We start from the raw sequence: 27,957 nt of genomic DNA on the forward strand, positions 1-27,957 counted from the left end.
ATCCAACAACTGGACTGACTTCTGTAGTTTTGTTTTCTTGTAGAGATGTATGAGCAGAGTTTTTCTAGGCAGATGATCTGCATCCATGGCACATTTAGCTGTGCAGTTACTTATCAGCAGACTATGGGCTGCCTTGAGATGTTGCTATCTTTTCACTGTTCTTTATTCCCCACCAATTCTTTTTCTTTCATTCTCCACCTTTCTATTTTTCTCTCTCTTCCTTATAGTCTCTCTTTTCAGCTCACTCAGTCTGTTGCTGTCTTTTCCACTTTCTCTCTCTTTCTGCTATTTCATTTTCTCTCACCCTGCAGCCCCTCTTGTCCACTGTCTTTCCCTCGATCCTTGGCAAGTCAGCTCTCCTATCCTCATCCCTATAGCTGGACATTCTTTTGCATCCACCGATGTCCGTGTCTTGACCCTCCCATCTATCTAATTTAGTCAGACTTACAGAACTGTTGTGAAACAATTGCCAGAACTATATTCAGAACTGAATGTGGAACAAGCTGGTTGCTGCTCTCCTCTCAGAGGCTGTTATTTTTGATCTGGGTTCCCATAATGGTCTGTGTACTCAATATATTATTTCTTTATTACAGTAAATGTAGTTTTCATGTTGCACAGTCTGCTTGAAAACTTATGTTAGGAGTGTCTTTATATAGTTAATACATAAATGGTTTTAAAAAATTAGTTCACGTAGTCACCATACATCGGCTCTGTTGGCATTGGTGCCATCCATTGACGTAATTGTAGCTAGAAATGAGACAGGCTTGTTTCTTTTGGCACTGTATGGTTGGAGTTATAGAACAAACTACAGAACCTTGTTATGAGTCATAATGTGATCAACTTTGGAGAAAAAAAATCCATGTTTTAAATGGTAATTTTTAAAAAAAAACGTATTACAAGCCAAGGGTTATTTCCTCAAAGGATAATTTAATGATTCTTTTTGAAGTTTATTGTTTGTATTTTAAGTTTGTTTAAAATTCTATAACATGAAGGATTTATAGCTTCAGACTTGTTCTCCCAATAGTTCAGTGTGTTTATTAGCAGCCACCATACATACGGGCCAAGAACTGATTTTTGATCTATGCTGTTAACTGTTAACAGATTCATGCCAAGATAGTAGTGAGAGACTTGCCTCCCTACTGTTAGGGAGGGAATAATCAGCAGTTTTCCCATTCTCCATTGCTTTTTCGATATCCAAGTTAAAAGTATACATTTGCTTGCCTTAAGAACTGCATCACATTCAGCTGTGGTGTATTTTGATGCAATGTTCAAACTGCATTGGATGTTTAGATTTAATCTCTTAGGCTGCTTAGTGTCAGTGGTGCTTCTGGAGCACCAAAAAGTCAGAGTCATCAGTGTGAAGGAGGGGTTGACTGGCTGCAAGATTGAACTTGAACTCAAATACAGCTGGAGTTGCTGGCTATTTCGGCACTATGAGACTTTATGGCCAGAATGGGTGAGTGCGACACCATTCTGTGCTTCCTACTCAAATGGAGCCATTTGTCTTTGGGATTGGGAGAATTGTTAGCTCAGTTGCCTGGACAACTGGTTTATAATGTAGAGTGATGCCAATGATGTGGGCTCAATTCCTGCACCAGCTGAGGTTATCATGAAGGATTCTCTTTCTCAACCTCTTCCCTCACCTGAAGCATAGTGACCCTTGAATTAAACACCACCAGTTGTTCCTCTAATCCTAACCAATGGTCTTGTAAGACTAAGGAGACTTTGATCTTTTTATCTTTGGGGTACCTTATTGTATTTTGTGGGCAATTATGGAATCAATATCTTAGAGTACTTTGTTTTCAATATAACCCAGGCTGTCAAAACATCAAATATCTTATTAAAGCTATTTATCAATAACAGAAGTGCAAATATTTCTGCCACCACAATAACACTTGTAGCAAAGAGCATGGTTAACGTTGAAAAGCTTCCAGGGTGCTTCACAAAGACATGATGAGGTAAGTGTAGAGATGGAGCCAAAGGAAGTGACAATTGGAAGTTGATTGGAAGCTGGTTCGAAAAAAGTATTTTAAGTGAAATCTTGAAAAGGGAAGGCATGTGGCGAAGCAGAGGAATTTTGGGAAATGATTCTTGAGCATGGAACCCAATGGCTAAAGGTGTGGCCATCACTGATATGGAGAAAAGAAGGAAGATCCAGGATGTGAGATTGCTCGCTGAGCTGGAAGGTTCGTTTTCAGACGTTTCGTCACCATTCTAGGTAACATCATCAGTGAGCCTCCGACGAAGCGCTGGTGTTATGTCCCGCTTTCTATTTATCTGGTTAGGTTTCCTTGGGTTCTTGTCAAAACTCGCAAGGAAGATCCAGTTGCATCTGGAATTGGAGGCGTTGGTTTTAAGTTGTAGTGGAGGAGGTTACTGAAATAGGGGTGAGGTTATGTAGCCCTGAATAAGTGGACAACAATTTTACATTTAACGAACTAGAGGGGAATGGTAGTTGTGGAGGACTTGGCGTGGGATAGTGTGCAGGTAACTAAGTTTTGGATGATCCAAAGTTAATGGAATGTGAAGAACAGGAGATGTGTCTGGGATGTATTGGAATAATCATATTTGGATGGGACACAAAGCATAGTTAGGAACTTTAAAATTTATGTCAAAGAAAAGTATGATATGGAATTGTAAATAAGTGTCTTTCTGATGATGGGTACTTGAGTCAGAAGATCAGAATAGACTCAGTTCGGTTGCACCTGCAATGTTAACCAGGTCAGTGATAGAACTCTCAGCTTGGTTTGGAATTGCCAGTTATGGATGGTTGCTATTCAACAAGTTGTGCCATTATGTTTAAAAACTGCATAATCATCAGTATTTTCCCATAATAGAATTGGTTGGTTTCTTCTTTGTAACAAGTGATTTGAAGTAAGCCAGATGGTTCAGGCTTGGGTATTTTTGTTTTGCCACATGGATTGGAAACAACTTAAACTTGCTTCAGTCTGCTGGCTGTAAAGAGCCATATGTGGAATGTGTATGGATGTTCTCAGTCAGGTTTAGAGTACATATAGATCCATATCACAAAACTGCACACACTCATCCACTAATTGACACCATTGCTGAATCTCATATAGGGGCTTTCAAGATTACTCTTGTGGGGAATGGTAAAGTGTCGAACTCTTAAGATTAAGCAGTGCATCATCAAATTACAATATATTGAACCTGAGAGCACTTGATGTTGGCACTAATGACTTGGCATAGAAAGACTTTGTTCCTCAGCATTAACATCCCTCATATTGAGCACAGAGTTTAATTCTTTTAAAAGTAAGAACTGTCTTGAAGTTATTCAGTCTGATAGATGAAAGGATAGCATTAATGTTAATAATCTAGATCCTTCAATTGTACTGTATGAATTCACTTACCATCACGCATTAACTCCTGCATTTCTATTAGCTCTCATATCAATTAAAACAGAGAGACCTTGGAAGATTGTAGAGCTGTGGGAATTTAATGATGTCGGAGGGTGAGGCTGTGGAAAAATTTGTCAACAAAGATGAGAATTTTAAATTGTAAAAGTGAGCTGACCAAACAGTAATGTAAGCCATAGAAACACGAGTGAAAGGTGAATAGGGCTTGAGAATTAGCATAGAGTCAGGTTTAGCTCGAATTTATGCTGAGTGATAGATAGTAGGATTGTCAGGAGAGAACTAGTTTAGTCATGTGTAGAGATAACAAGGTATGATGTTTCAATAACCGGCAGTATCAGATGATACTCCGCAAGTAAAAATGAGCTACTTAAGCAATGATATGGATATGTAGGATCAAATATGGTTGCTAATAGTCTGATTCAGCATCGAGTTTCTCTGGAGAAGGATGGAGTCAGTGTCTCAGGAACAGTTAATGGTACACGGGGTGTCCAAGATGGTGTTTTTGGTCTTCCAGAGACTTTTTTGGAGGCTACCCAATGTAGATATTAATGATTTAGACTTGAATGTAGGAGGGTTGATCAGTGAGTTTGCAGATGATATGTTAATTGGTGAAGTGCTAAATAGGGCAGAGGATAGCTTTAGATTGCAGGAGGACACAGAGGCGTTGGTCAGATGAGCTGATTAGCGACAAATGACATTCAGCCTGGCCACATGTGAAGTCTTGCACTTGGGCAGGACAACCAAGAGAAAAGAATGCAAAATGAATAGTAGGACCCTGAGAAGCATGGAAATTTAGAGGGACCTTGATGTTCATGTCCACTGGCCTGTTAAGGTCACAGGATAGGCAGATAAAGTGGTTAAAAAAGCATATGGAATAATTCATTAGCTGAGGCATATACTTTAAGAGCAGCGCTGTTATGCTGGAATTGTGTAAAACATTGATTAGGCCACAGCTAGAATGTTGTGTGCAGTTGTGGAATCCGCATTATAGGAGGGATGAGATTGCACTGGAGAGGGTGCAGAGAAGATTTATCAAAGTGTTGGATGAGCTGGAGAATTTGTTAAGAAGAGAGGGTGGATCGACTAAGTTGCTTTCCTTGAAGCAGAGGAGACTGAGGGATGACATGCTTTGAGATGTATAAAATTACGAGGGGCGTAGATAGGGTAGACAGGAAGGAACCTTCCCTCTTGATGGAGTGATTAAAGAATAGGAGGCATAGACTTAAGGTTTAGGATGTTTAGAGGGAATGTGAGGAAAAATCTTTTCAAATTTACAGCATGCAGTTGCAATGCCAAGTCATACGAGGCTATGGGTCAAGTGCTGGAAAATAGGATTAGAATAGTCAGGTGGTGGCTTTTTTGGCTGCAGACTTGAAGGGCTGAAGGGCTAATTTCTGAGGTGTAGATCTCTGATTATATGACATTTTTGTTCAACCACTACTAGATGTTGGACAAGCATTTGGAGGGATCAAAAGAGGTGACAGTGTAACGTAGCTGGGTGCTTTTCTCATGAACATGATGTAAGTGAGGATAGCATGTAGATGACTAATTGAGCTTGCAGGAACGTAAGTGAAGTCAGTGCAGGCAATTCTCTGGCTGCAACTAGATAGGTAAGAATGAAATCAAGTAAAGAACATCAGCTTAGTTTTAATACCTGACTTGAATATCTGGAAGATTTGAAGTAAAAATGGAAAGTAGTCACAAAGCTGGTGGCTGTTTGGATCTTCCTCAGCATATGAAAATGCTTGGTGTGCTACTGACTTCAAATTGGAGTCAGGAGGTAAGACAAAAGGGCATATGGACAAATGGTCATTCTGTGTATCATACCTGAAATCAGTATAGCGCCAAAGACTGTGAAAATGTATTAACTTGGTTTTACATCAGGCATCAACTTTTTGCAAGCTAACTATTCTAAAGGGAATTTTTAAAAAAATCCAACACTAGATTTTAATGTAACTATCGGAAATGAATAAAATTTTTAATTCCAGGTGTGAAAATGGATGGTCCATTTTTTTGTGGCTGTCGAAAATCAGTAGTTTGTGGAAGATGCATTGCTAATTTTTTTTTAGAATTTATTCTAAGCAAGTCTTGGAACCAGTTGTTTCACCAATTAGAAACATAAAGTCTGTTTGTAATCAAATTTTTGTCAAAATGAACATGAGCTTTTTTTTTATAAAATCATTTTCATTCTTTTTCTGTTTTTCCAATAGCTTATTTGATTTGGCATTAACTGAGCTTGCAGTTGTTGAATCTGGGACAGTGAAGCTTGCTAGTGGAATGGATTGTATTTGGAATATATTTTTAAATGGTGATCTCATGTCGAGCTATTAACCTTGTTTGTGTAATGTCTATGCACCAATGTAGTGTTCTATTTTATGTTTCCATCAATTTTGCTCTCTGTTGAAGATGATAAAGGACTTCAATGTAGTGGGGATATCATAACATTGAAAGACAAAATGGATAGCTTGCTGTGTTGGAGGTTAGCAGTTGGCCGGTACATGGGAATAATCAACAAACTAGTCTCCCTTCCTTGGCCAATGCGCAGTCTTGTGTCTGCTCTCAGCTGTGCCTGACCATGGTTGTGCAATTAAATACATTTTTGGTTTTTGTATATTCTAGTTCAATATGTGAAACATGAACCATGCATTAAAAGAACTTTACTTAAAACTGCAGTTTATAAGGCCTCTACTGAATTGTCTGAGTGAATTGATGCACTTTTTATTCATTTACAGGATGTGGGAGTTGCTGGCAGAGCCAGCATTTATTACCCAGCCCTCATGGCCCTTAACTGAATGGCTTGTTAGGCCATATTTAGAGGGCAGTCAAGAATCACTTCCATTACAGTCAGGTCTGGAATTACAGTCAGCCAGACCGGTGGGGTCAGCAGGTTTGATTCCTTCTAAGATATTAGTAAAGATTGGTTTCTACAATGATCCAGAAATAACATATTCACTATTGATGTTTCTTGCTTTTATGTTCAAGTTTTATCTGTTGGTTGACATTAATTTCCCAGCTGTGTGCTTAGTTTTGAACTCATGCTTCTGGATTACCGGTCTGACAGAATAACCATTCTGCTACTGGTTTACTTCAGAGTGCCTTACGTTATTACACAAATGCTGTGCAATTAGTAATTAATTAAGTTTATCTCTCTCCAAGCAAGGGCTGGTTTTGTCGCATGCTTTTATCTTTAAAATATATTTTTGATTTTCTGTCATTGGGTCTTTTTCAGATTATGAAACATATTTTGTCCAAATGCTAATAAATAAATGAAATGACCTTGCTGGTTTTAATTTTGAAATGTGAGTGTTTAGTCTTTATTTTTGGGTGTTTCTGGTGATGTGAGATTTGCTACTGCAATTGTAATAACCTGCTTGTTATTGCATTAAAAATATATCTTTTACAACAGTTTTAACTATTTTTTGTTTAGTTTTGAAAGCGAAGCTGAGAGTTCCCAAATCAGCAAGGATCAGTTGTTACGTTGAGGTGACAGTGGATGGTCTGAACAGTGAAACTAAGAAAACTGGAAAACGAAATGGAAACCTCCATCCACAATGGAATGAGACATTGACCTTGTAAGGAGAAACAATCATTTTATTATTTCCTGTTGCATACGACTCATGGATTCAACACAGACAAAAAGTAATTTCACACAGTCTCCTTGAGAGATGAAAAACATGTCTTTGATAAATTATGTTTTGTGCCTGAATGAGATTAGACACAATTTAGCAAAGACTCATTCCGTGGTAATTTTCTCCAGAATTAGCCCTGTTTGAATCCTACTATCCTGTTTATTGAATGTGTATCATGTGTGTAAGTTTCAAGTTTGCTTTCTAATTGAAAAATTTGATTGATCCCAATTTGTTCCAAAGTAATGTCTGAAATCTGTTGCTAAAATCTTCCACATTGTGGTCTTAATCGTGCAGTGAATGGATTAGATAAATATTTTTGTACATAGTCAAGTTTATTGCCAAATATTTTGATTCTGTCACATACATGAAATGTTTAAAGCAGTACCGTGCATCCTGGATCATGTGAACGATTCCAGTTTACATTTCAATATACATTACACTGGTTCTCTAAACATTTGGATGCGCGAATTTGATCCTCTTGATGTAACTAGCGAGTGAAATGATCTGATCTGGACATTTACATAAATTTAGCACTGGTGCAAAGCAAATTGCTTTCCCCAGTGTGAACAATATTGTCTCTTGCGCTTCATCCCACATTTCTCCTGATCTATCATCTCGTCCCTTCATAATCTTTTACATTTTTCCATCTCTGTTCATTAATTTTACAATGCAGAAGTAGAATCATAGAATCAGTATAAGGGGGAAAGAGACCATTCAGCCCAGCGAACCTAGACTGACCCTCCGAAGAGCATCCGACCCAGATCCAGTCCCTTACCCTCTCAGTATAACCCCACATTTCCCATGACTAGTTCGTCTCGCCTACACATCCATGGACACCACAGACAATTTAGCATGACCAATCCACATCCTTGCACTGTGGAAGGAAATGAGCACATCCAGAGGAAATCCACAGAGATAAGGGGAGAACGTGCAAATTCCATACAGACAGTCATCTAAGGCTGGTTGTCTTCAGTTCATCATACTAGTGTTGGCCTCCTGAAAAGAGTTACTCTCTAACCCTTTCCCCTGCTAATTCTGATATTATTTTGATTTGTCTGGTCCAGAAAGAAACGTTCTTAACGGTTTAAGAAAGTGGCAGATAATCTTTAGGTCAGGCTGGTTTTCCCTGAAATTTTTATCCTCTTTGGGAAAAGTGCTACTGCTCCCAGGCAGACACCAGATTAGCATTGCTCAGCAGATCTCGTTGACTTGGTAATAGTCTGATCTGCATAATTTAATAATGTCCTCTAGTGGGAGACCATCCTGCCTGAACTTTAAATCTGCAGCTGACCATGGATGAGTTGAAGAGGATGGGTTGTAGAATCATACAGTGCAGAAACAGGCCATCAGGTCAGTTCTCATGTAACTGATGTGATGAAGGTTTATAATATATAATTTTATTATTTGGGAACTTAGATTTTAATAGAGAGTTAAATGGAATTTTGGTCTTCAATACTGAAAAACTCTGATTTTTGGTAAAGAAAGAGTCAAAGTAATTTGGAATGGTAAGATAGATGCAATATAGCCAAGAAATCATATGACTTAATCTCAGTGACTCAACAAGCTACCTGGTGAGATAATTGCTGCTTTGTGTTGACTTGAATGTATATGGCCTACAAAATGCAAGGCCAAGGCCAGAAGGAAGTGACAGTTCAGGAGAAAAGATCCATACCAGCAGATGTGCTATCTAGCAGCTTAAAAGTAGTCAATGTCTTGGGTCAGTTTCTTAAGGATCAATGATAAATGTCAATGAGTTAGCCTGGAAGGTTGTGTGGCTCAGGGATAGACAATAACAGAGAGAATCACTTCTGTTGAATGTGCAGTATGTCACTGATGTTTGTAAGTTCAATAAGAAATTTTGATATGGAGGAAGGTGTTATACTTTGCTGAGTTTGTGTGTCTTGAAGGATATTGCTAAGACAAAGGGTTGAATCTTTCTTTTTGCTGTTTATGATAAGAATTTTCCTATAGTCCTATAAATAGCTTTTTAGAATTTATTTTTGTGAAATGAACTCGTGTCAGTTTGCTAAAAGTATGGTGAAACTAAAAGTACATTGACAGCTTCATGTGAATATGTTTAGTGAATGGCCACCACAGTAACCAAATTACCAAGCCAGTTTGAACTTTGGAATCTGACTTCTCCAATGTTACCATCAACTGGCATAATAACATGGCTCCAGACCCTGGACTTGATTTTTGTCTGATGATACTATTATCTTTGGACAGATGAGTTAGCAGCAGTAACAATGGATCATAGGTTGATGCTGCTCTGGTGTTAGGTGTGTGGATGTAAAGATGCCAGTGAGACAATTCAATGAAGGAGACAGAATTGAAGAATCTTTTAGACGCATATCAACAGAACATGCACACCAGTTTTCTGTACTTAGTAAGAATTACTATTTATTGCAAGTAAATAGATTTCCAGTACACAAAAGTTATGAACGATTGATATAAAACTCCACGAGCTAAAACTATAATTACTTTATAAAAGACCTCCTGTACACATACACACAGTCAAAAACAAAATCAATCAGTGTAATGGGTGGAAGGAAAGACTGGGAAGGAAGTTCAGTGTCCCTGTCCACAGGGTTTACCAAGATGATCCTTTTGCTGATCAGAATGCTATTTCTTGATCTTCCATCTCCAGACACTTTCACTCTCGGCAGTGCAGGGTAACTGTTTCCTATGTATAAAAGTGTCTGACTTATTATTTAAATATTACAGCAACTGATGATGGAAAGTAAACCGGCCATCTTCAGACTTAAGAGGCTTTTTAACTGTGGAAGAAGACAGCTCCTTCCCTTCCTGAGATCCAAGGGCTTCTACCGCAAGCTTTAGCCCACAAGCTGTTCAAATACTTGCGGTACGGCAGGAGGCCTTTGTCATTTGTCTATGGAATGGTTGCCAGTTTACAATCAGCTCCTTGTTGCCAGTCAGATCTCCATTTGTACACAGCCCCTTGTCTCTAGTTCATCTGTAACTAGGCATTCCCCTGCTTGAAGCAACAGCTGTGTAAACAGCTCTTCTAATGAGTGTCAGGTAACTTGCTTTTAAAAAGTGTAGTAGTCCTTGGCTTTTAAAGCAGCTGTTTTCCTGTTTCAGTTCACAATCAAAATTACAGAAAAAGAAAACAATGTTATCTTTACGCTGTAAATTATTATTGGTGATATTTCCACTGACGTGGTTAGGAATAGAAAGAGATTTAATAAAAATCAATAAAGATAAATCAGTTTACTGGCTAATGAAGGACTATTTTCTTTGGAGAGTCATTGATGAAGGTTGTTTGACTTTCTTACTAGCCATTATACCTTGTAAGTGATCAATAGAAAGTGAAAGGACTGCGGATGCTGTAAATCAGAGACAAAAATAGAAATGCTGAAAAAGCTCAGCAGGTCTGGCAGCATCTGTGGAGAGAAATCAGAGTTAATGTTTTGGATTGAGTGACCCTTCCTCAAAAGTGATCAATAGATATATGTTTGAAGCACCTGGGGGTAAGAACAGAAAAATGCTGCCAACACGGATCTGGAATTTTTGGTTTTAAGTGGGACGGAATTTGGGGAGGTAGAGACAAATCACAAAGAGTGCTGTTGGCACTGTCAGTGGCTTGACATACAGCTCCCATTTGCTATAAAAATTCTACCCTTGGCTTAGGCCCTGTGATTATGGGCCCATCCATTTCAAAAGAGGAGCTGTAACTTTAAATACCAATCCCATGCCATGTAGCAGATGAAGCGGACAATAGTGCCTGTGATTTATAACCAACAAACATGCTGACAGTCAGGTTGGTTCTGCCAATAGGAGGGGTCAAGTGATGTGATTCTATGAGTTGGAGAATATTAGGAAGCAATCTGGATACACTGATGTGGAACTATTTTTTAATAAAATGGAAATGCATAATTAAACATGCAGCATTTTTTTTAGAGGGAGAAAGGCAGTTTAATGTTTAAACTAGTATCATAAGACTTGGTTGAGAATAGGAGATGCACAGAACAACTCATTATCACAAATCCAGTTTTCTTTTTTCCCTATGGTGAAATGCTTTGCTAATTTGACTTGGAAGAGCACCTTCTCTTGAAAATGAATCCTGCTTTGGTTATGTTTTCATGGCAGGATATAATTGAAGCATTCAATACAACATTTAAAATTACTGACTCTGGGCCAATGTCCAGTCTGTCTTCAATACCCTTCGCGACTTGCTTTGGGCAATTAAATTAGGTGTAAGGTAAATCTGAGTGATACGTATAGTTTTTAAAAACCTGCGCTGTGAATTTTGTAGGGTTTTTATGTTTCCACATTAGTTCTGAATTCTTTTTATGTAATGATATGTCTTTCATCTTAGGCATGTAACGCCACAGAGCAAATTGGAACTGAAAGTCTGGAACAGTCATACCTTGAAAAATGAACTTTTTGGCAGTGTGACTCTTGATGTCTGTGACATTTTAAAGAAGAACAATGGAAAGTGTGAGTTCCCCTCGCTATGTTTTTTTGTTTATTAATTTTACCATGCAAGGTTTCAAAACCAACATTTTCATTGTCAAACCAAACTTATTGATAAACTGAATTGCTGTGTTTGTTACTGTACTTTTTATTGGTGGCTAAAAAATAAGAATGCAATTCGTGTTCCATATGTCTGAAAAGTAGAGAGAAATCTGGCTGCTTTAAGTTGGCAAAAACTACCCAGATCTCAAAGACTTGATTATATTGCAAGACTTGCTGACGCTTACTTCACTATGAGAGATGAATGCTTGGAGAGGAAACCGGCATTTAAAACAGTGTGGCCGATGTGTTGTACAGTCTGTGCCTAAAGATGCAGCATCCACATTGCCAGAGTTGAGGAAGCATAAATGCTTTGCTATTTTACAAAAGGTTGTTAACTGTATAGAGTAATTAGCAATGTATCAGACTGTAATAACTACAGCCATATTATTTTTCCCTTTCCTCGGTTACAAATTATTGTGCTTACTAATTATAAGTGATTTAGCTTAAACGAGAAACTTACCTGGAGTCTTGATTGGTTGAGAAAGCTGAAAGTGTTTCTGTTTGTGATAAGGCTCACTGTCCTGCGATTTGTTGCATTTTAATTATAAAGTTCCATGGGAATTGAAAATTTGGGGATGAGAAAGGAAAAGAGTTTTAATTTTGGAGAAATCGCTTTTAAAGACTGCACTCAACTTATTACAATGTAATAATCAGTGTTATGAAACATTGTTTATTGGTTGTTTGTTATATGAATATGCAGAAGAACTGTATGCAGTTCTGGTTGCCACACACTTCGAAGGATATGATCGCACTGGAGAGGGTTCATAAGAGATTCATAGGGATGTTGCCTGGGATGAAAACTCTCAGTTATAAGGAGAGACTGGAAAGCGTTTGTTTTTTGTTTTCATAGAGTCATGCAGCACAGAAACAGACTCTTCAGTCCAACCAATCCTTGCTGAACATAATCCCAAACTAAACTGGTCCCACCTACTTGCTCCTGGCCCATGTCCCTTCAAGCCTTTCCTATTCATCTATCTATGCAATTGTCTTTTAAACGTTATAATTGTACCCACATCCACCACTTCCTCAGGAAGTTCATTCCACATACAAACCATCCTCTGTGTAAAAATGTCGCCGCATGTCTTTTTTAAGTTGTCTCCTCTCACCTTGAAAATGTGCCCCCTTGTCTTGAAATCCTCCACCCCAAGGAAAAGAGAAGTACTATTAACTCTATCTATACCTCTCATTATTTTATAAACTTCTTTCAGATTGCCTCTCAACCTCCTGTGCTCCAGTTAAAAAAAGTCTCAGCCTACCCAGTCTTTCTTTATAACTCAAACCTTGCATACCCGGAACATCGTGGTAAATCTCTTCTGAAATTTAACCAACTTGATAATATCCTTTCTTTTACTGGGCGACCAGAACCAGACGCTGTATCCCGGAAGAGGCCTCACCAATGTCCTGTACAAACTCAATATGACTTCCCATCTCCTATACTGAAAGCCCTGAGCAATGAAGGCTAGTGTGCCAAACATCTTTTTAATCACCCTGTCTATATGTGACACAAACTCCAAAGAATTATGCACCTGCACCCCTATGTCCGTATGTTCTACAACACTACCCAAGGCCTTACCATTAATTGTATAAGCCCTATCCTTGTTTGTTGTACCAAAATTCAATACCTCACATTTATCCAGACCGAACTCCATCTGCTGTTTTTCAGGCCATTGACCCATTTGATCAAGATCCCTTGTAACCTAAGAAAACCTTCTTCACTGTCTACAATGCCACTAATTTCGGTGTCATCCATAAACTTATTAACCATGCTTTCTGTATTCTCATAGAAGTCACTTATAAAAATGACACACAAAAGACCTTAGAACACAGGAGGCTGACGTCGGTTGAGGTATATAAAATTATGAGAGGCATCAACAGAATAAATCAAAAGAATCTCTTCCCCATGGCAGATATGTTTAAGACCAGAGAGCATAAGTTTAACCTGATGAGCAAGTGGTTTAGAGGAGATCTGAGAGAAAAAAATACCTGAGCAATGAAGGCTAGTGTGCCAAACATCTTTTTAATCACCCTGTCTATATGTGACACAAACTCCAAAGAATTATGCACCTGCATAAAAAAATTACTTGATGGATTTATAAAATTTGCTGCCTGAGAGTGTAGTCGAGGTAGGTACTCTGGCAACATTTAAGAGGCATCTGGATGAGTACTTAAAATACCACGACATAGTAAATTATAGTCCAGGTGCAGGTAAATAGGACTAGTGTAGTTTCGTATTTGTTAGTTGGCATAGACCTCGTTGTCTGATGGCTTGTGTCTGTGCTGTATGACTTTACTGGTATTGTGGTTATTTCAGTTCAAGTTTTTATTGTTTTCACTTCTGCACAATGTTAAGTTTTTGCACATTTAGACCAGTTGAAAAAATAGCCATGCAGGTAATCTTCTCCTAGACCTCTGACACTGCTGTTTATTTTTTATTTGTTCACAAGATGTGGGTGTTGCTAGCGAAACCAGCATTTTTTGCCCATTCCTAATTGCCTAGGGAGAGTTAAGAGTCAGCCTCTTTGCCCTGGGTCTGGAGTCACGTGAATGCCAGACCGGGTAAGGATGGCAGATTTCCTTCCCTTAAGACATTATTGAATCAGATGGGTTGCAGCAATCAACCATGCTCATCATTAGGCTAACTTGTTAATTGCAGATATTTTTAAAGATTGATTTCAAATCTTCACCATTTCCTGTGATGGCATTCAAACCCATTTCCCCATTACATTAAACTGCGGTTCTGGATTACTAGTCTAATGACATTACCACTATGCTGCATTGTCAATCGTAGTTGATTGCTTGAGTGTGTGAGGGTTTTCCCAACCTTTTTCCGATGTCACATTGATCACATTGTCACATTGTCACATTTTCCAATCATATTGCTGAGATCAGAACTTGAGAATTATGGATATTGACCTATGCCATATTGATTCACAACGCTGAAACTTGGGAAGCCGTCCTCTGCAAGCTGTCCTTACTGAAACATATTTCTAGCTACACTTCATCTCGTTGGCGTAATTGTTTACAGAAGAATACAGTTGTACTGTGACTTGATGCCAAATAGTGCCATAAACACAAAGAAAGGTACTTCAACAGGTTAGAAGCAAAAGCTGTATCCATAATGTTTGTTCTGCGAGGGACCTTGGGAGTTGTACAATCATAACTAGCTCTGATATTGTCAAATTTTAACCTTTGCCTATTTATAATTGTTCAGTTTCAACCATGACTCAGTCAGTGAGTAGAAAGGAATGGTTTCAAGTCTCATTCCAGGATTTTATCAAAAATAAATCCTGTGCTGCACTGTTGGAGTTGGAGTTGATGTTTTCCAGATGAGATGTAAACTGAGCACAGTAAATCCTGTTGCTGACCAGAAAGGAGTTGGGAATGGCTCTGTGTCCATACTTAGTTCACATTGTGGCTGCTTGCACACATTGCCTCTCTGTTTCTTCATGATAGGCACACATGTCTGAGGAGCACCAAATCCCACTTCCAATCTATGCTCAATAATAAGTTAGAGGTCTGGCTGGATTTACAGTGCGTCACAGATGCACAAAATAGAATTCATAACAATCTTCTGAAGTAAATTGAAAAGACTTTGTGGAGGTGTTTCCCATCTGGATCAGTCGGTAGTTCATGGGCCCTTAGCCGAGATTTATAGTCTTGAATCTCACATTGGGTGGTAAATTTGGTAGACCAATTTTAAAGTTGTTTTGTTGCAACTGATAAATTCAAAGACTGATTCACTGTGATTGTCTCTGTATATGTGATTTGGTTGAGAATTATGGATATTGACCTATGCTGTATTGATCCACAAGGCTGAAACTTGGGAAGCTGTCCTCTGCATGCTGTCCTCGCTGAAACATATTTCTAGCTACACTTGTGATTTGGCAAAATAAACACAGCCCAAACTGTGTCACTCCCCTTGGGTGGGTTTACAAAATCCCTGGGCACTGTTTTGAAGTAGAACAAGGGAGTTATCACTGGTATCCTGGATGAATGAACCATTGTGTGGAAAAACACGTGCTCGTTTAGCTTGTTTTGACTTGTGATTTATAAACAGGCTGGTTGATGACGTACTCAAAAAGTCATGCTTAATGCTGCAAGTTCATTTGTACTCAGGATTACAGATATAAAATGGACGTAGAATAAAAATGATGATTGATTCAACAGGCTGAGGAAGATGGGCAAAGAACATTTAACCCAAGCACTTTGTCACTGTACTCGTAGAAAATAAATAATTCAATCATTACTAGTACTAGAATGCTTACATGTTGCCTGTAGTAATTCATATAATGATCCTAAAACAGCTAGATCCAATTTGGAGATGGACCTGTATTTACTGGACTATATCATGTCCAGTGAAGCAATTCTTTAAAATCGAATTTCCAAAAATGTGCAGAGTTCCTTGTTTTGACCATGAAGTTTGAACCTGTCCAGAAATTGCTCATCCTTCTTTAGATTTCTTTCAGTGACCATCTATAATGTGAAGTCCTTTGCAGTCAACTTTACAGGTAAGGAGACTTGGCCGACAGAATATTAAGTTCCATCTTACCTACTTTGCACAGTTTTCAAGATCTGTTCCTGATAAATACCAGAAATATTTCCAAACGCCAAGTCATTCTTAGTCAGCACTATCTGTTCTTTCTCCATTGCATTGATGGCTTCAAAGTTCAGAAGTAGGCCATTCAGCCCACTAGATCTGCTCTGCCATTCAATGAGACTATGGCTGATCTGACATTCCATAAACCTACTTTCCTGCCTTTTCTCAGTCAGCCTTGATTCACTTACAGATTAAAAATCTATCTCAGCCTTGAATATACTTCATGACCCCTGAGGGAAGAAATTCCCCCTCCTCACTATCTAAAATGTGTGTGAGCCCACTTATTATTTTTCTAATTTATTCCTAAGAATTTAACCAAGGTACCTTGCACCTGAATGGTGTTGAAGACTGTAATGCAGAACTTTATTTATTTATTTTCTAATTTATTCCTAAGATTCTGAACCTCGGTAGCTTTGTACATAAGATGACGCCATAGGTGGCGACTTTGTAAATTTTTCACTGCACTCATGTGAGTACATGTGACAATAAACCTAACTCTAAAGCTAATTCTATGATGAGATTATGCTGTCTGGTCTTAGACTCTCCCACAAGAGGAAACAGCCTTTCTGCATCTACCCTGTCAAATCCCCTAAGAATCCTACGTGTATAATAAGGTTGCCTCTCATTCTTCTATATTCCAATACATACTGCCCCAAACCACTATTCTTAATGAGAGGTAGGTGGACTAGTTTAATTTGGGAACATGGTTGGCGTGGACTGGTTGAACTGAATGATCTGTTTCCATGTTATATGGTTCTATGACTGAAAACAAGCATTCGTTACATTAACACCACACAATTTTCAATGCATGGAAGTAATTGTGTTTTAAAGTTCCTTTCCTGTTCTTGGTGGCTATTGGTATCCACAGCCGACATCATAAAAGCTGATTATCTGATGTTTATCACATTTCTGTTTGTGGAAGCTTGCTATGAACAAATTGGTTGCTGCATATTCTAAACCATAACTGTGACTACAACACAAAAGTAATTAATTATATGTGAAGCACTTTGGGCCGAAGTGGTCATACAGAATGCTACATGAAATACATGTTGTTCCTTTTACGTTAACTGCCTAGATTTTACCTCTTGATTGTAACATTATGGAGATTGACTTGAAGAATGGTTGTCTTGTCTGTTTAATCCTCCAACCAGAGTTTAAGGAGCTCTGTATTTTGAAAAAAAAGATCATTTCTGCATGGAAGAGAAGATAGAATTAGGTTAGCGATAGTAGGAGCTGCAGATGCTGGAGAACCTGAGCTAACAGGATGTAGAGCTGGATGAACACAGCAGGCCAAGCAGCATCAGAGGAGCAGGAAGACTGACGTTTCAGGCCTAGACCCTTCTTCAGAAATGGGGGAGGGGTAGGGGGTTCTGAAATAAATAGGGGGAGAGGGGGAGGCGAATAGAAGATGGATAGAAGAGAAGGTAGGTGGAGAGGATACAGATCGGTCAGGGAGGCATGGATGGAGCCAGTAAAGGTGAGTATAGGTGGGGAGTTAGGGAGGCGATAGGTCAGTCCAGGGAGGATGGACAGGTCAAGGGGGAGGGATGAGATTAGTAAGTAGGAGATGGGGGTGGGGCTTGAGGTGGGAGGAGGGGATAGGTGAGAGGAAGGACAGGTTAGGGAGATGGGGACGAGCTGGGCTGATTTTGGGATGCGGGAGGAGGAGGGGAGATTTTGAAGCTTGTGGAGTTCACATTGATACCATTAGGATACAGGGTTCCCAAGTGGAATATGAGTTGCTGGTCCTGCAACCTTTGGGTGGCATTGTTGTGGCACTGCAGGAGGCCCAGGATGGACATGTCATCTGAGGAATGGAAGGTGGAGTTGGAATGGCTCACAACTGGGAGGTGTAGTTGTTTAGTGTGAACTAAGCATAGGTGTTCTGCAAAGCGGTCCCCAAGCCTCTGTTTGGTTTCCCCGATGTAGTTTAGAATGGTTTCATGGTCAGCTGCAATATGAAAACTTTGAATTTTAACTTAATAATCTCCATAAATTAAATTCTTCATAAACATATGTACTTTCTTTCATTGTAGCACCATTCATGACCCAGGGACATCTAAAGTGCTTCATAATGAATTAGCCATTCAGAAATATAGGTATTTTACTGTAGAAAATGCAGCTGCATTTTTAACTAGCAAGGCACCACAGAAGGAGTGATCAAATAATCTGTGTTGGTATTGTTTAAAAGGGTAAATGTCAGTTAGGATGTTAGGAGAAGACTCCTGCTGCACTTTAAATAGTTCGGTTGGATCTTTGTCTCCACTGAGAGGACATGACTTGCCAATCTCCATTTTTAATAAATGATTTTGTAGGGTTGTTTAACTCCTCCTGGAAAATTGCACCTCTAATCATACATCACTTCCTCAATGCATAGGAGACAAAGGCATTCAAAATAGAAGCCTATGTTTGCTTAGTAGTACAGTTATACATTGTGACTGTTCCCAAAGGAATTTTATTAAGTAACTGCAATATCAGATCGACTCGAGTAAGAAGGCAGCAACTGGATTGAGAGCGTGAGTACTTCATTCAGCTTCTACAATGTCAGTCTGCTCTCCCAAGTCAACACCTTACAGTGTTCAATAATATATCACTGTTATACGAAACTTTGACGATGTTTATCAAGTTGGCTACCATATTTCTTAGCTTAACCGTTGAATAATTCTCCTTTGTACTCGATTTCAAATGAACAGGAGTTCCTTGTGTAATGGTCAGCTCACTTAACATTACCTTATGAGAGAGCCTTTTAAAGAGTAAATTTGAGGCTGTATCCTTCAGAGGTAGGCTGCTCTTAGCCTAGCTAGTAATTCCTATTTCTGGTAAACAACTGGCTACAGATTATACATATTGCAGTTCATAATAGTACAGATATTCACAGCTTCAATAATCTTTTGTGTGCTAGCAGACTGAACTGCAGCTCAATGGATAATATTTCTTAATGTATATTTTGTGATGACTGTGCTTTTTAAAAGCCCATTTAAATCTCTACAACACTTCAAGGTGCAGAAGAAATGATGGTTGGCAGACACATAAGTAACCTGCTTCAGCAATGGATTTTTTAAAAATAAAATGTTTTATAGGTTTTCAGCTTGCTTTTATTGCAATTTAGTTTATTTAGTGTGTCTGTTGTCTTCACAATTTGAACTGTATTTTCTCAACTTGATATATTGCTCCAAGCCAAATAAAAACAGTGATCTGTTTCTCGGCTTCACTGAACATTGTCTTTGTTTAATACAGGTATGTCAGGTTAAAATGTATTGTTTTTGTACTGATTGGTATATTTGCTGACTCTGCATAAGGGAATATTTTGACTTTGGGATATATTTGCAGTGTGTGGCATTTCAACAATATCTCCAAATAACTGTGTCAGAGCTTTCTGAATTGGCTCTTGTTGAAACTTCTTGAATATCAATATTGATTTGTCACTACTAATTTAATGACAAATTTGTTTTTATTTTCCTACTCTCATATTTTAATAAAGGATGATAAAAGAACATTGGAACAAAAGTAGGCTGTCCAGCCCCTTATGCCTGTGCTACCATTGAGTTAGGTGATGGCTGATTTCAGTAGCTTACCTTGGTTTCATAACTCCTCAACCTAATTCTAACAAAGATGTACTCAACCAAGTTTTGGTAAAATAGCTACTGTCTTTGCTCAACAGAAATTCCTATTCCCCAGCAATTTGCTGTACCTTTCTTGTTGGCAATTGTAAGGCTAAAATATGCTGCTCACAAGTTGGGCATTATATTTGATTCTGAAACAAACTTCCAATTACAACTTCGTCACAGGATAGCATAGTTTTACTTCTAACATCACACAACACTACTCCATCTCAGTTTAAAGCCTCATTGATGTCTTTTGTTGTCTTTAGACTTGCTTATTCCAGTGTATTTCTCACTGAAATCCCATCTTTTGTTATCTATAAATATGGCTATCCAAAAGTCTGCAGTCCCTGTCCTTACTCTTCCTAAGTCTTGCTCACACACCAACCATTCTCACTAACTTACATTAGCTTCTAGTTAAGCAAATACATGAATCAGAAAAAAAACTCACCCTTGTTTTAAAGCGTCGAGCTGGATGAACACAGCAGGTCAAGCAGCACCTCAAGAGCACAAAAGCTGACGTTTCGGGCCTAGACCGTTCATCAGAGACCCTCCCTGATGAAGGGTCGAGGCCCGAAACATCAGCTTTTGTGCTCCTGAGATGCTGCTTGGCCTGCTGTGTTCATCCAGCTCCACACTTTGTTATCTTGGATTCTCCAGCATCTGAAGTCCCCATTATCACCCTTGTTTTCAAATCAGTTCATGGCCTTAACCCTTCCCATCCCTGTATTCATCTGATTCTGGACTCTTGGACACCCCCAATTATAAAACCCTGCTACATTGACAGCCATAACTTCAGTCACTGCAGCCCTGGTGTCCACTGTTCCTTCCCTAAATCTTCATGTACTTCTACCTCTTTCTTTCTTTAAACCTCTACTTGAAACCTATCTCTTCCGCCCTTGTCCCTCATTTTGTGACTTGGTTTGGCTCCTGCAGAAAACAAAGTAACTTAACTCTGTATAAATACGAAGTGCGGATCTGTGAAATTTCCTGCAGATTGCTACAGCTATTTGTGAGGGACAGTTCTAAATTTCTCGTATTCTTTGTGCAAAAGTACTTTCTGATTCCCCACCATGCCTAAGGACTCCAAACAGTATTTACTAAAATATGACACATAGACTTGTCAGCAAAATCAAAGCCCATGGATTTAAAGGGATGGTTTCAATGTGGATACTAAATTGCCTTTTTAAAACAGGAAATAATTGTGATCTACCTGAGTTTTAAGAATAGAGATGGTGCAATAAGGAGCTCCCTGGGGATTGATACTAGAATCGTTGCTTTATTGATCCGTTGACTTGGATGTTGTTACAAAGACATTTAATATTGCTTTGAGGATTAAAATTCTGAAAGGTTCTGGAAAATGAAAATTATTTAAAGTTGTATGGGCATAAAAAGAGTGATTTCTTTAAAATATGTCATGGAATTTTCACTGTGGACATTGGAGTTTTTTTTTAAACAAGACTTCCTGGAAATCCATAGCCTGTAGGCAAGAGGTTGGAAAAGCGCAGTGGGTTAGACAGCATCAGAGTATAGAGAGGTTCAGAAAAGCTTTGAGGTACTTCATTTATGTGGACAAATTGGCAATACTGGATTATTGTTCTTAGAGAAGAGAATGTTGAAGGATTTGCTGGAGATGGTAAAGATCTTGAGAGAACTGAACTGAGTTGAGTGGGAGAAACTTCGATTGAAATGAACCAAGAGCCACAAGGGAAAACATTTTCATTGCCTCTACAGTTAGGAACCTGAATGCATTGCCAGTGTGTGTGGAGGCATTTTCAATTGTTGCTTTGTAAAGGCATTGGATCATTACCTAGGAGAAAATTTGCAGAGGTATGAGGAGAAGTCAGGAGAATGGGACCACCTCACTTCTTGAGAGCCACCATAGAAATGATAGATCCAGTGGCTTTGGTTTGTGCTGTCACCTTTCTTTACTATCCTATAGTTCTGCTGTAACGCATGTTCCAGCATTGCAAATTGGCTATAATGCAATTGACAAATGGGGAATGCTATTTCAAAAACATGGACTTGTGTTAGCTCCAACACGATTCCATCTAGTGCGTATCGACATTGTGGGCTTTGTCAAAGGAAAATTTCTTTTTTTTTCGATCCTTGCAGATGGTGTAAATGTTCAGTGTAAATCATAATGAGCTCATTTGAAAAAGGTAATTGGATTGCATGTCATAAACCTCAAACGTAATAACACACAGAGAACAACCACCTTATTACCAAAATATGTAAAGTCTTAGTTTGAAGAGTTTATGCTGAACACATTAAATGCAGAAAGATGAAGTATAGTCAGAAATAATGAGTGCACTTAAAACATGCACCTTTGTGTGTAGTATTTCTGCCTAGATTTTGTTACATATTTAATATGTAAGAACTTTTGAACTTTCTCATGTTAATCATTTATACCAAAAATCATCTGTGTTACAACTTGCTCTTTTCCAGCACTATTTTGAATACAGTTTACTCAGGTTTACAACGCAGTTTAATCCTACAATTAATTTCAATGTCATTGGGCTACACAGGAAAGAGAAGTCAGATTCCTCTGCTTCACTTGTCTGAAAATCTTTCCAGAAGTGTCAAGACTCACACAAATGACTGGCATGGCACTAACACATATAGGAGAGTGATGAGAAAGAATTTTGAGTGATTTTTTTTGGTGGTCTGCACCTAACCCACTCTTCCCATAGGCCCCGTTATTTCTATAGTGCGATTTTCTGTAATGTCATGTTGCATAGGAACACAGCTATCATGTTATAGCAGAACTCCCTGTACTGGTTTCTGATGGCTTATACGTCTAAATGTTCAGTCACTCTGCGCCTGTTAATAGCTCATATAACTTCCCCACAACTTAAGTTGGACTGATCAGTTTACAATTTCCTTGTTTATCTGACACCTTTAAATAATGGACCAAATGAACTGTGCATGGAAGATAATGACTTAAATATATCATTGGCTATGACATCAGTAAGTTAAACATCATCGTAGTTTTTCAAAGTATACAAGTAAAAATGAAATCACAGTGTGGCATAGTGTATTGCAGAATGCTGTTCATTCCTAATGTCTCTATTATATTATCTGCATCCAAGATGGGGTGTTCCACTCCCGAACCTCCCAGATGTCCCCTTATTTCAGGGACTGCCATTCCCCCACCCCCTTCAGTGGTCAAAAATGCTCTTGACCGCATCCATTACATTTCCTGTACCTCTGCCGTCACATCCCCTCCCCTCCCCGCAACAAAAACAAAGACAGAATCCCCCTTGTCCTCATTTATCACCCCCACTAACGTCCAGATTCAATGCATCATTCTTCACCACTTCCGCCACCTGCAATCTGGCCCCACTATGAAGGATATATTTCCTTCTCCACCTTGATCTGCCTTCCGTAGGGACCGCTCTCTCCACGACTCCCTCGTCCACTCCACACTAGCCCCACGATCCCCTGCACCTTTCCCTGCAACTGCAGGAAGTGATACACCTGCCCCTACACCTCGCTCCTCATCTCCATTCAAGGAACCAAAAAAATCTTCCACATCAGACAGATGTTCACGTGCATCTCCATTAATGTGGTCTATTTCATCCAATGTAGCCTCCCCTACATCGGTGAGACCAAACGGAGGCTTGGAGACCGCTTTGTAGAGCGCCTGTGCTCTGTTCGTGATAAACGACAACATCTTCCAGTCGCAAACCACTTCAGCTCCCCCTCTCACTCCCTGGATGACATTGTGACACTGGAGGAGGCCCAGGATGGCAATGACGCCACCTGGAAACTGGTGGAGGAGCACCTCATATTCTGCCTTGGGAGTGTACAACCCAATGGTCTCAATGTAGACTTGACTAGTTTCCAAATCTCCCCACCTCGGCCTCATCCCATAACCAATCCTCCCTCTCATCCCCACAACCTTGACCTGACACAACCTGTCCATCTTCTCTCCCACCTATCAACTCCTCCCACCTCACTGACCACTCTCCACCTCTCTCTACCTGCACACACCTATCACCATCCCACCTACCTTCCCCGGCCCCACCCCTCCTCTCTCTATTTATTTCAGAGCTCCCTCCCTTTCCCCATTTCTGAAGAAGGACCCCAACCCAAAATGTCAGCTTTCCTGCTCCTTTGGTGCTGCCTCGCTTGCTATGTTGCTCCAGCTCCGCAATGTGTTATCTCTTATATTCCAGTTCTGATTGGGATGGAAATTTTATCTTTGACATTAAAGGGTGAAATAAAGAAAGCATAATTTTGAATTTAAAATGTGCTGCCCAATCTTAGTCCAAATTCCAATGAATCAGTCTCTAGCATAAAATGAATATTCTATCCTCATAGAACAATATGATTAGAAATTTTTTACTTTAAATGTTTTAAGTCCAGTCTGATGTTGAATTCAAGCTTAGCTGCATTAATCCTGTGTCACACCTAGTCTGGAAAGACTCGATTCTGCCACAGCATTGACAATAGAAAACAAACTTCTGTCTTGACCAATAATGTCAGCTGATTTGATTTCAAACATGACCCGTCAGTATTTGTAGTTGCAGTAGAGTTCTGTACGCTGCTGGTCATCCCAAAGGAACGAGTATAGAATCCGGAACATTGCTCAAGATTGACTTGATAAAACCAGCAATATGGAAAATAATGACATTCAAGTCATATAGGAAAGATTTTGTTGAACTTGAAAGGGTGCAGAAGAGATTCACAAGGATGTTGCTCGGTTTGGAGGGTATGACCTGTTTGCAGAGGCTGAATAGGTTGGGGCTGTTTTCCCTGGCACTTCAGAGGGTGAAGGTGACTTTATGGATGGTTTTAAAGTCATGTGGGGCATTGATAGGGTGATTATCCAAGGTCTTTTTCTCAGAGTGGAGGAGTCCAAAACTAGGGGGCATAGTTTAAGGTGAGAGGGGAAAGATATAAAAAGGACCAAAGGGACAACGTGTTCACGCAGAGGGTGATGTGTGTGTGAAATGAGCTGCCAGAGGACGTGATGGAGGCTGGTACAATTAGAACATTTAAAAAACATCAGAATGGGTATATGAATAGGAAGGGTTTAGAGAGATATGGGCCAAATGCTAGTAAATGGGACTAGATATGTTCAGGATTTCTGGTTGGCATTGACAAGTCAGATCAAAGGGTCTGTCTCCGTGCTGTACAACTCTGGCTCTCAGTGACATGTTTAGGACTCGTGATCCCTCTAACTGCTTGGAGATACCACACACTCTGACACCAATTAACTTTTATTGTTGGGAAATGGCCAGAAATGTAATTATCAATAGCATGATTGAACACTTCTAAATATGTTCATTAGATGAGAGGGCATCAGTATGAATTTACTGGAATGATACCACTGCTTCAAAGGTTACATTTGTTACATTTATGAGGAAAGTGACATCAATTGATACTACCTGGAACTTAGAAGCTTGTGGATAATTTCAGATATTTTTTTCAAGATATTAAAAGGCATAATTAGGGTAGATAAATGATGGTTATACCTGCTGATTGAGAAATCTAGAACCAGGAGGCAGAATTAAAAATTAGATCCAGACCTTTCTGGGATGAAATTAGGAAACATTTCTATACATGGAGGATGGTAACTATTTGAAACTTCTGCAGATGGAGGGTCATGTAAATTTTACACTGTGATACATTTTTGTTAAAGCAAGGCATTAAGGCATATGGGATAAAAGTGAGCTTGTGGAGTGAGGTTGCAGCTCTGTTGCTATCTCATTTGAAAGGTGAAACGGACTTGAGGGGCTGAATGATTTACTATTGTTCCTCTGCTCCAAAAAGTGGCTGTAGTAAATTGGCCTAACAGGAATTGTATATAATTGTGGGATTGCTTTATTGAAGGATCCACATAAGATACAGGTGAAAGCTAATGCAAGTTTTGAATGAGGGACTCATGGCATGTTTAGTAACTCTGCTGTAACACACATCTTTACTTATTTTAAAGTTTGGATACTTAGTGAGCTCTGATTCAAAGGTGGATATGGCAATAGTGGGAAACAGTTGGTCTCTAAAATCACTAGTGCAAATCAATATTTTAAACACATTGTCTCATTTAAACACAGAATTTCTGGTTTTAGCATTTCAAATCAAACTTCTTTAATTGCTTAAATGCAACAATGAATTGTACCAACCTAAGTTAAAAAAACAAAATTCATGATACAAATATTAAATATGCATATACACTTATGCATGGATATTGAAGTAGGGCAGTTATAATAGTTATTGTTCTTGATTCTCTTTTCAATAATGTTACTTCATTAATGCATAATCTGCTCTTTGTTTACCAAGCTTGATATAACAGCACTGCTGTCAAGTTTTGTGACTCAAAATAATTGAAATGCTTTAATAATTCAATTTAAGCTAGTGCATATTACTGTACTGTGCAAGATTTCAAAATAAACATGTCTATATTTTGATGAGGAGTTTTTGTTTTGGTACAGAACAGTTTTCTGCAGAAAAATGTCAATTTTTTTTCTTAATCTGTGTCCTTCCCTTCTCTGTTTTTATTTGTCTGTTTTGTTGGTCAGCTGAATTGTGAATTCATTGTAACTTGACAAACAGTGCTTACAATTCATTTTTATGGGGGAAGGGGAGGAGAATTTGTCTGTCTTCCAGCATATCTGGATTAACAGAATCACAGCCAGCTTTTTTTTTGTCCTGTCTAAACACATATGGCAGGCAGATTGTAACGTCAGATGAGAGTTGAATTTTAGGCTGTGAATAGACATTGGCTGTTTCTTCTGAAGAATTACAATTTGTTATAATTTACCTTATGCTTTCTCAAATTCAGAGTGTCACTTGGAAGTCAAACTAGGGAATAAATCTTTAAGTCCTGCCAAGTGGGATTTTTTCTGTTTGTATTATGTTTGGGATAATTGCAAGTGCACTTTTCTTCTGATCAATAATCATTTCAAACAAGTGTAAATATCAGTTGTTTGTGGTAAGAAATAGTTCACAGTTACGCTTGCTTGAGTTTTCTCCAAATGTTTCAGTTTCTGCAGTGAGCCTTCCTGAATGTTGGACTGCAGTCTGTTTCATGGTTTGAGTTCTGTTTATCTCAATGGCTTCTGAGAAAAAATTAGTCAAATATATCATGTGGTACACTCCCCTGTTTATTGTCAAGACTATTTATTACCACCTCAATGTATGACCTGCTTGCATCCTACTGAATTTTTTAACTACATCGACATTCGGGCTGTAGTCACTTTTTTTTGGACTCCTTGCCAGCTGCCATTATCAATGGGAGCTTTCTGTGAGATTTATTGGTTTACTCAAACCTCAGGGGTGTGGTGGGAATGATCAACATTCCTAAACCCAATTAGCTCCTTTTCCACTGACTACACTGTTGCTCATCCATCAACAACTTTTCAATTGTGACCAAAGTGGAAATCCTGCTAAGTATTTTCCCATATTAACTAAATTTATTTTATTGTCCTATTTACTGTATTTGGCTGCAATCACCCAACCAACTATTAAGTGACCAACAACTTAAGTTGTAAAACTCTTCTATGCATGTCTTAAACAACTCAATAACACTCTTGTGAATATTAAGTACCAGAAAATTGTTTTAGAAGGAGCTCAAATTGTCAGATTTGCAAACTGAAATGTAATATCACTCTTGGTAAAGTTATCTAGACTTAAGACACCCAGATTATAGATTTATAAATAAAGGAATGTTTCCCGAGGATGAATAAAATATTTAATTATCTGAACAATCTATATGAAGAAATAGTCATCATTTGGTATCCTACCTACAGGATGTGGTTTTACTTTGTCAACACAGTCACCTAAAATAGACTGGAAGCATGAATGAACAATAAGTCTGTTGTTCATCTGAAGGGTCCTATTTCAGCTGTCCTTAAGGGTTTATTAAAGCAGTGTTGCTGTTTCTTGCTAAACCTACCAAACTTGCACTCACTGTTATACACTAATGTTCGTAAATTAGTTACTTCACTTTTTTTACAGTTGTTATAATGTATTCTCACATACAATTAGAGACTACAACTTGACCTATGTATTGAAACAAAGTGTGCAGAAATAGTTTTAACTCTTAAATGATTTAGTGAAAAAAGAAACATAAGATCTGGTATGTTCTACTCAACTTAAATTGTTAAGAAGTAGGCTGCTCTTTACTGTTGGTAAAATTCTAGAATCCATTGTTAAGGCTGAGATTTCAAAATTCTTGCAAGTGCAGGGTCGGGTTAGAACAAGTCAGC

General features: G+C 38.7%; 1 protein-coding gene across 2 annotated transcripts in view; it reads left to right on the forward strand.

Moving 5' to 3' along the window:
• Positions 1-27,957, forward strand: part of wwp2 (WW domain containing E3 ubiquitin protein ligase 2) — a 220,676-nt gene that overhangs the window by 44,992 nt on the left and 147,727 nt on the right. For both annotated transcript variants that reach the window (XR_007249090.2, XM_048546465.2), the window contains exons 3-4: positions 6,802-6,946; positions 11,343-11,464. Coding sequence is in view for 1 of the 2 variants with exons in the window: in XM_048546465.2 (XP_048402422.1) it covers positions 6,802-6,946; positions 11,343-11,464 (267 nt within the window). In the remaining variant the exon portion in view is untranslated. The remainder of the gene's footprint in view (positions 1-6,801; positions 6,947-11,342; positions 11,465-27,957) is intronic.

This window comes from Stegostoma tigrinum, chromosome 16 (genome assembly GCF_030684315.1).
Source record: "Stegostoma tigrinum isolate sSteTig4 chromosome 16, sSteTig4.hap1, whole genome shotgun sequence".
In the NCBI taxonomy this organism is placed as follows: domain Eukaryota; kingdom Metazoa; phylum Chordata; class Chondrichthyes; order Orectolobiformes; family Stegostomatidae; genus Stegostoma; species Stegostoma tigrinum.